Source organism: Mastigoproctus giganteus, chromosome 1 (genome assembly GCF_048544385.1).
Source record: "Mastigoproctus giganteus isolate SK-2022 chromosome 1, ASM4854438v1, whole genome shotgun sequence".
Lineage (NCBI taxonomy): Eukaryota > Metazoa > Arthropoda > Arachnida > Uropygi > Thelyphonidae > Mastigoproctus > Mastigoproctus giganteus.
The window spans coordinates 241700416-241710586 of NC_143575.1; the positions used below are offsets into that span (position 1 = coordinate 241700416).

The following is a 10171-nucleotide window of genomic DNA, read 5'->3' on the forward strand; positions in this document are numbered from 1 at the left end:
GCCTTAAACTGTGAAGACATCTCTTGTGCTTTGTCAATTTGTTTTGCTTTGGTATGCTGGGAATGATTAATATATCATTTATAATTAATTTAACAAGCAGATTAAGAAGTTGATCATAAAAAATTTAAAAGCTTTGAATTTTCACAGAGTTTAATTATAAACATCATAGCTATAAGCTTGACTTGATATCGGCTGCTTTGAGAAGTTGGCACTCTGAATTTACTGCTAAAGCAAAGTGAACACCAGTATTTTCACCTCATCATGTGACTCCAAGTTTACAGCCCAATGTTCCACAAGGCTTTTTTAGTGTACCATTCCCCCTCTCCCTAGATGGTGACTAATCGAACAAATCTATCAGTGCCTTATTTACAAACCTTCATTTCACAGACTACTTAAATTATGGCTATCAGTTCTTGCATTCGTGAAATCTATTGGCACTTATGAGCTGCCAACTTCTTCAAAAATTGCCATGTGATATCAGAAACATTTCATGAGCAATGCAATATCTCCTTTATAGGGATTTAAGCAGACAAATTGTACAACTCAAATTCATAAAAATCTTAGTGACAAATGAGATGACCATGTTAATGTATTTTCAGTTCATTTCAATGAGACAAGTATTAAAAATTTTCATGTGTTACCTGGATGTAAAGAGAACATTTTTCCTGACATCTGTATACTTTTTTAAGTTTCCTTCTTTATATATGATATATACAGGTTTTCACAATACGTGAAACCATAATTTCAAGTGAACCTAAAATAATTGTCTTCCCCCAAGTTCTTATCAATTTTTCAGGAAAATTGTGTCCCTCCCCAAAAAGTTATATCTGAGGCAGTTGTCTCATTGCTATGTATAACTTACACCTTTGTAATGGTCATAAAAATCTTAAGAAAAAATTAGAAGAAAACTGTCCTATGGAAATACTGTTCTGTAGAGTGATCCTTAAAAAATGCATACTGTTAGCAGTTTATTCTAACTTTCCAAGTCATGTGTTTCTAACTTTCCATTACTGAGAACAATTTTTTCTAACCAGTCAGCTAGAAAAGTAATTTGCCATTTTAATTTAGTTGTATTAAACTGATTTGTTGATTTTCCCAAGGAGGAAACACTGATATGAACTGCTACTGCACAAGGCCATCTGCCTAGTAGCTGGCCATGGAAATGCCCTTGCCTGTATTTTTTTCTTTCCCCCATCCCATTTTCCTTTAGGAAAAGGAGGTGAGAGAAAGAAAAAAAATTTTTCATCTAATTCATAATGCTATCAAGTGGTAGTTTTTAATTAATGGTCTTCCTAAATACCATCCAGTTTTGAAAAGCCTTACTGCAGACTTTATGTGTAATTTGGCTGTGCTCACAAAACTAGTTTCCCACGTTTCAAGATCATGGCTTAAATGCTAATAACTTTGTAATAAACAAATATTAATTAACAAATCATGCAAGTCAAACACATCGTCACCCAAAGACAAATAAAAAAACAAAAAATTTGAATGAATTATTTACTGGAACAGTTTTGGGAGCACATACTTTCCACAGTCAAGAAAGAATGGAAGTTTTTTATTTTTTTTCCCTGGTAATGCATATATATTAGTCAATATTATAAATTGTTTCTCTCATCTATTTTTACCCTCTCTAAATCATATACATGCAATTTAGACTAATGATTTCCTTTAATAAGAAAATGTCATATGGATACATGCATGCAGTATTTGGTTTCTTCCTAACATTTAACTTCCAACCAAGTAATGTATGAATTACCTTACAGAATTCATTCTGAAAGGTAATTCATACATTCATAATAACAAATGCAGTGCAGAGCAGTGGTTAAGGTATTTTATACATTAATAGGTTCTGGCTTTATTCCACTTATGATGTGCCTGCTTCGAGCATTTCCCATAGTTGCACAGTCAAGCTACAGATCACTGCAGAAGATTCCCTATTGTAAGAGTTAAAGGGCATGTATATTTTAACATGAAGGTATGCAACCATAAAATGACAAATACTGCTCTGTACGAATACAAAAAATAATTTGTTAGTAGAGTTTACACACTAATCTGTAACTCTGAAGAGGTAACAAAGAGAGAGAGATGAACTTGTAAATGTAGGTAAGAATCCTTAAAAAATATTTAACTAGATCTAATTTAATTGATGGTGGAATAGCTGTATATTTCGATCAGCTTTTTTTTTTTTAACCTTTGAACTAGATCTAATTTAATTGATGGTGGAATAGTTGTATATTTCGATCAGCTTTTTTTTTTTTTTTTTAACCTTTGCTTATGATTAAACTGGGGGAAAATATTTGAAAAAGACTTGACAATCTCTGGCTTGTGGTGTCTGGCCTGCGCTGCAAAAAAAAAAAAAAAAAAAAGCAGAATAAGAATGAATCAGAGTCCGACCCAGGGTCAAGGATGGAGAGGTCATGCAAATCTTCAGGGGCATTTTTATTCCAGCTTGCTATAGATAAAAATGGATTGACCCTGATAGTTATTCCACCACCTCAAAATAAAATTAGATCTAGTTGATACTTGCAAAGAATATTTACTTATACTTGCAAGCAGTTACTTATTATTCATTCATCCTTTCAAATGTAGAATTGCAGTGCAAGTTCCATCATTTTAATTTATTTATTCACAATTTATTTAATACATTATTTTTGCCTTTCAAGATGAACAGTAGTGATCAGGAGATGCACATTCTAGAACAAATATGTACAGTAGTGAAAAAAAGATGAACAGCAGTGATTAGGAGATACATTCTAAAACAAATCTAAGTTTCTCCCACCAATGGAAGTTGTTAGCATACAGTTACTTTTTTCAAGTCATGAAATTCTGGCTGCAGTCCATGGGATAATATAAAAGAAAAAAAAAAGCATGTGTCACAAGGTTAAACTTGTATACTGGCATGGGGAAGCACCCAATTGTTAACTGTTATTGCTGATTTATCCACCAAAATAAAACTACAACCCCTCTGGCTGTACGAGTACAAAAAGAAAATTCTCTTTTTATGGAAACATTTAACTGCTGGTTCTTTGTAACAAGCAATTTAAAGTTTTACAATGATGTGTCAATAAATAGAGTTAACCAATATTTAAAATAAAAAAATCTATATAGTAGTGTTTTTTTTTTTTTAAGTTGGATGTTAAAAACAGGATATATACTTGTATGAACATTTAATATGATAATTTTTAATTTTTGTTAATATTTATTTTATTCCAAATATTAATAGTTAATTTTTGTTAATATTAATTTTATTCCAAACCCTTTTGGATAATTGATGTACTACCCTCTTACCAAGCAGAGCTACAAGGTGTGGCTATTAAATGAGACTACACAGGCAGCCACTACACACTGAGTACCACCTGTGAAACAAAAACACAGCAACTGGCCTTGAACCTTTCCCTACTTGTCTGCCAGGTCATGTTCCAAGATGCTCATGTGGTCAGATAGGTTTTTATTATCTTGTGTTTTTGCAGTTTTCCAGAAAATTGACAAACAAAAAGAATAAACCTCAAAATTTTAACAAACTAAAGAATGCAATAACTGAGTTATATCAAGTTTATGTGGAAGATACTATGTCAAGGGCTTGTGTGTTTGGATGGCATAAAATGATTTTCAGAAGGAAGAAAGAATGGAAGACTATGAATGACTAGGCCCTCTGGTATCTATGAAACTGATAAAAATGTGGAATTGGCAAGGATAGTGATTGTCATTACATTAGAACTCAACATGGACAAAGAAACAGAAAAAGAAAAAAAATTTATACATGAGAAAAGTGTGTGCTAAGGTAGTACCAAAATTTTTAAATGAAGATTCCAAGTTCATGATGTTTTGGAAGACCCAGACTGTCTGGGTACCATAATCAAAACTATGCTTCTTGTTTTCTTCAATATTAAAGGAATTATTATGGTGGCTGAATACATCCCACCAGATCAAACATACTACATTGACATTCTGACAAGGCTATGTAAAAAAATTCAAACAAAGAGACCAGAATTGTGGAAAGATAGTTGGATGCTCTATCAAGACAATGATCCAGCACATACTCTCTGTTTGCCAGTTTATGGCCAAAGAACAAATCCCTGTCTTGTATGTGAACATGCACCCAACTTGCCAGACCAGTCCCCTTATGACTTTTTTTTGATTAAACAGAAAAGTGTACTTAAGGAAAGTTATTTTCACTCCATTGAAGACATTCAGAAAAAAAATTACCACAGTATTACAGAAGATACTTCCAGAAATGTTTCTATGCTTGGAACAAACATATGGAACAGTGTGTGCAAGGCCAAGGCACTAAATCTTTAGTATCCAGTAGCCCTCCTGGCAGTGGCCAATTTTTGCTTGAATCCCTCCAAAAAGTCACATAAAAACCTAACCTTTTTTCACTAAACAAAAATCAATTAAAATATGATCCCTCTTTATAAGTGTTTTTTTTTTTTTCCTTCTAATTACAACTGTTTTTCTTCGGTTCATGTCCTTCACACAACCTTCTGTTCATCTTGTGGCATAGCACGAGGGTTACTGGATACTAAATTTCAGCCCCCAATTTTGAAGGGGGATAACTTGTAAGGTATGAAATATTTAATTATATCAACAGTCATTATTTAATAGCCACACCTTGGATTCTAAAGTTTATTGTTAGCCCTATGATTTTATATATAGCTTGCTTTCTTGCATCATATGCCTCTACTAATGCTAAAATTTAGGAAATGTTGCAAAGTTTTATATTGCAGCATTAGGATTAGCATTTGCACTAATCCTAACACTAGTTGTAACATCATGAACAGTTGATGCTGTAAGCACTACAGGACTTTGATCACATAATTTGGCTTGTTTCTCTTTCAAAATCTTGAAAATATATTCTTTTGACCTGGGATGAAGAGTTGACAACAGCTCACAAACCCACATATTTCTAAAGTATTCAAATGGATATGCAATAATGAACAATACTTTGGGGAGAGGGAAGATGTCCATCTTTCTATAGTAATTTCCAAAGGTCAGCTACAGTGCATTACTTTTACAAATTGAGCTATACTTAGGTTACCAAAAGTCAATATGAAAAGCAAGTGAGGGAATAGAAACTGAACCAGATTATGTTCAAGCACCTGCAATTTTAAAAATTGCAGTACTGCACTAAATTTGTCCTTCCTTTATTCTATAATAGAAATGCACTATAGTACAGTATATTAAAAATAGAAAGTATGAATAATTTAAAATGAATTTCTGCTTCCATCACTTTGGAAAGTAATATGCATATAAAAGTGACCCCTAATCCCTGTGGAATGTTCTCTTAGTAAGAATTAGTTTTATATGGTTCATAATTTTATCTTTGCAACCTATCTGTAAGTATAGGTTGGGATCATCAAAAAAGGTTCAATTCTTACTGCAGTCTTGTCAGGAATATTTCAAAACAATTTCCTTCCAATAACTGGTCTAGAACTATGATATAGAAATATTTATACCAGATTCTCTCTCTCAAATTAGCTTTACATATGTGCTAAATAAAAAGAAGAGTCAGAATACTCAACATTAAGTTAGTATCAAACTGGACTACAACCATCATACATTCAGTATGAAAAATAGTTGCAGGCACTTTTTTTTTTTTTTTGTTGATGCTATACATCAAGTGACCAGATATTTAACAACTAGTAGTTCAGTTAAACTTTAATCTTTTCATGCCACTTTTCTATAGCAGATGGTATTTTCCACTATTTCATGCAATAAAAACTACTCTCATGCTTTACTGTCAAAAAACCAAGAAGTTTGAATATTCTAGTACAGTAGGCAGACTATCAGTAAGTCTAAAGTTCCTTTTATTGAAATCTGAAGTTTTTTTTTTAATTATTTATTTAAGATTAAATTTTAATAGCAAAACCAGAAAAATAACTTTCCTGAAAAGTTGCAACATGTACTAATAGGCTAACTGAGTAAAGAATATTCTATGGATCCTTTGTCCTTCCTCTATACTAGAGATACAAAACTATTATATACAGGAACTTAAGGGTCAGTCCAAATGTCCTCTGAACATAAAATCATTATGGTCAAATCAAGCTCAATGGCTGGTTGTTAATATTTTCCAATTAAACACTCAATCATTACATATTCCTCAGTTGTTGCATGCTTTTTCCACACATCTTTAAATGCAAAGTTTAGCTATGCATATTAAAAGCTAAACACACCCATTCAAAATATCACTTACCATAATTATATGACGAACTAATTTGGGTGAGAGAAAAATATGAAGTATTACAAATGATAACTCAGAGTGAGCAGGAGTGTTGAAAGTGATAGAAATAATTATTTCTAATTAGTAGAACATCACTGATTTAAGTTAAGTTGTCAGTATAGTTTCTCTAAACAAAAAGTGTAATAATTTACACATTACTGTCAAGGAATAAGTAATGTTTATTCAACGGTTTAAGTAACAGGTTCTGTTGTGTTTCTGAAGTTGGCTTACTAAAATCCATTTGTTTTTGGAGGAGTCAAACGGTCTTGGTTGCCTAGCCATTGCAATTCAATCCATGCTATATACTAATAGTTCTCTTCAGACATGCAAAAAAACACAACACACACAATGTGATGTATACACGTTTTTTGGCCATCAAATGCCTAAATAAATAATACAGACATACATTTGTACTTAACAAGTTTTATTTTTTTTGCTCAAGTAGATTTCTCTAGCATTCCTATATTTGACTACAAACGAAGTTGCTTTCAACGCATTCCTTCCAATTACTTAACAATAACAAGAAAAAAAAAAAAAAGTATACAATTATTAATTTAAGTTCTGGGTGAAAGAAAGAAAGAATACCGGTGCAAATTCAAAAACAAAAAGTTATACACATACAATTAAAACTTGGAAAAAATATTACAACTTTTATATACATTTTAAAATTAGTGTTGGAAAAGAATTATTCATAAATATTACTAAAATCCAATATACGTCTACAGTTCTTTTGAATTAATAAAGATCAGGATGAAGGAGGGGGGGATACCACAAATGCGAGTAGTCCAACATTTAACACAGTTAAGATATCTTTCAGGAATGCCAAAAAGTTTCTTGAACTCTATTTTTTTCCCCTAGAGAACAAAACATCGGATCTTTGCCACGTAAACAGCATTTGAAGTAATAACAAGTGCATTTCAAACACTTTTACTTTAAATATGACTAGGCTAATTTTAGACGTGTTCAAAATCCCTTATGCCCAAAAAGGTTATTAGTATCAAAATAAAGATTTTTCCCCCCAAGTAATTTCAGAAGGGTGATAGAGGGCTGTTCTCTAGGGAAAAAAAAAAATCATTTCTTTTAATGTCATCACTAGAAATCAGAAATAAATATTAATACAACTTGGGTTTACCACTAAGTTTACATCCATTACGAGAATGGTGAACGAAGTTTTAAGCACAGCGTTATTACAGCATGCAAGAACAAACAAAACAAATGGTGGTTGCAGAAGACTTGTGGAAATGCATATAAATACATAATTATTGTTACCCAAATTCATTTGCTTTTTTCTAACAATAAATGATATATTCTAGTGATTTAGTAAATTCCTTAACTTTTAATACAAAATCTATTAAGCAAATAATTACCAATTAGTTTCATCTCAAATGATACAGTAGTATTCAACATTAAAACTGGACAATTCTTAAATAAAAGTAAAAAAAAAAAAAAAAACACGAAAGAGAACAAGAGAAGTTTACAACAAAATACAATAACGCTATAACGCGCATATAAGTTGGTCTTTTTTTAATTAAAATGGATATGAACAATTAGCAGGCTACCAGAGCCTAAATTATTCGTATACCTATTTCATCTTCATAACCAAAAGTGAACGATCTTTGCCTTAAGTTACTATTAAACTGATTAGATTGTGCTTTGGCTAAATGAACTCGGGGTCTTAAATTGCACACCAGAAAAATATATAAAGAGTAACTAGGCTTAAACACCGAGACTCACGGATATAACTTGCACTTGAGTATGGCAGTCAGACCTGATAACCCGGCTGTCAAATGGCGTCCACAAGGGTGTGAGACATCTCTTGCTTGGAGCTATGTAAAATAGGCATACTCCATATTAAACGCAGTGCGTAAGTCTGCTACCATATTTCTTTCTCGTCACTCACCATGTTGATCCCATTACACACCACTTTAAAATACAGAAATTATTTTAAATTCTCTCCACTCGTTGCTACAGAGAAGATGCATCTACTTCTTCTTGATATCGAGAAGCCAGATAGTCTGCCGATTCTGATAGCTGAGTTAAAATGGCATGTAGCCCTTGAAGATGGTACCGGAAGGCGGTAGCAACGCGAGACCCTTGTAGGGTTTGCTCATCCACGCTATCACGATCAGTAGCGATGCTTTCGATGTCGCTGTCCGTTTCCTGGTCGGACGGAAACCCCGTGCTGCCGAGACTATCATCTGAAGATTGTCGAAGATGTTTAAGATTCCTCGGTGAGGATCTGCCACTCATTGGTAATAACATTTGGGGTGGGTGTGGAGTTAACGCTGGTCCCCACAATAATTCATTTTTAACGTCTTTTAGCATCGAATAAAAGTTGAACATGTCTGCGCCTGTCACTGCTACCGGCAACTGATTTTCTTTTCCCGATACAAATTCCATGTCCTGTAGACGAGAGGGCACCAATACAGTAGCGTCCATGTTGTTTACGGCTCTTACGAAGCGGTCCATGGAACTTAGAACGGATTGCTGCGAACATGTAAATCTTTCTTCGTTCGGCCGGCTGGTTCGTCGTACGGGCGTGTTTCTGTTGGTGTCCAGTCGTCGCATTGCATCCACACTGTGCAACATGGTGGAAAAATTGTAACCGGTATCAGAAGTACCTGCTTCCTGCAGCAGCTGCGCGCCCTGAGCGTTAAATGAGCACTGGCCTGCGTAAGAAACACGACGGGACTTTTGAGAAGCTGGCTTCACTTGACCAGCATAAGACAACCGCCTCGAGCGACCCTGTATATTCGCCATACTACGTTAGGAGGGTATAAATGGCTTTCGGCGATGAATTCCTTTTTCCTTCTACAAATCGGATGTTACGCACATGGACTGCTGGATTAATAGTAGGGGTAGTCGAGTTTTTCTCTGCAACATAAACTCATAGCCCGTTAAGGAAATAAATGAAAGCTTCTTAAGCGCACAAATTTATAGATGGCAAGGAGTGATATAAAAAATCTTGTTGAGATAAGCAGCATCGTACGGTGCGTATAACGAAGAGGGAAAGCCGACTCTCCCTCGATTAATAGTAGAAGAATCCGTTTCCGCCTGCTAATGTCGTTCCATGATCAGGTGAGGTAACAGAGATTCCATTGGTTATCTCACAGACTGCTGCCACGCCTGCAATACAACTGTGCACGTGTTAGGCAGCTGAATCACTGCAGCATGGCTGGTGCGAGTATCGTTATAGTTTGCCGATGACGTTTGAAGTGAAACGACTCGATGCACAAATTTATAACTGTAAATACTAAAATATAAACAATCGTAAGGTAAAAAAAAAAAAATTCTTAGGTAATAAATGTCTTTTATGCGCAAGATTTTAAATATATGTATATATATTCACAACGAAGTATAAGATTTTGAATAATATATATATATCCAATAATTCGAAATAAAATAAAACAATATTTTTATGATAATTTTCGCTCTACAGTTTTTGCCATACTACTGGCTTATGTTTTATTTTATTTTGAATTATTGGATATATCTGGGCCTCATGTGGAGGATGTGCGTTTTGCTGCCTCTAATGATAGCTTAATATTTATTTATTTATTTTCTTATTTTATGTTAAACTTTTAAGCCATTATATATATATATATATATATATATATATATATATATATATATATATATGAAATAAGTATAATAATGGGTCAAAAAGTGCAGTGGTAACGGAGACATAGAAATGATATGACAAATGTACCTCAGTGCGCAAAGCAGCAGCAGCGAAGGATACACAAGTTTATATATACGAAGTGTAATTAATAAGTTTGTTAAAAAGTGCAAAGATGGAAGCGTAAATTACACAAGCTGCCATAACTGATAGAAGAAAGATAGCAGAAATTGGAAATAATGTAGGTGTGAAAAGATAGAGAAGGAATGTGAATATCCTATATGTTATAATGAATTAAGCAAAATTATAGGCTGAATTGAAAAGTTAATTAA

The 10171-nt window shown here is 33.4% G+C and overlaps 1 protein-coding gene across 1 annotated transcript; it reads right to left on the reverse strand.

The window, feature by feature from the left end:
- Positions 1 to 7681: 7681 nt before the first annotated feature.
- LOC150091704 (mid1-interacting protein 1A-like) lies at positions 7682 to 9127 on the reverse strand. The gene has a single exon (XM_090376489.1). It carries the CDS (start codon positions 8978 to 8980, stop codon positions 8186 to 8188), a length of 795 nt encoding a protein of 264 aa, XP_090232615.1. The 5' UTR covers positions 8981 to 9127; the 3' UTR covers positions 7682 to 8185.
- Between the last annotated feature and the right edge of the window lie 1044 nt (positions 9128 to 10171).

Excerpts from the sequence above, each read along its gene's own strand:
- LOC150091704 (XM_090376489.1), bottom strand. The coding sequence starts at position 8,980 with ATGGCGAATATACAGGGTCGCTCGAGGCGGTTGTCTTATGCTGGTCAA.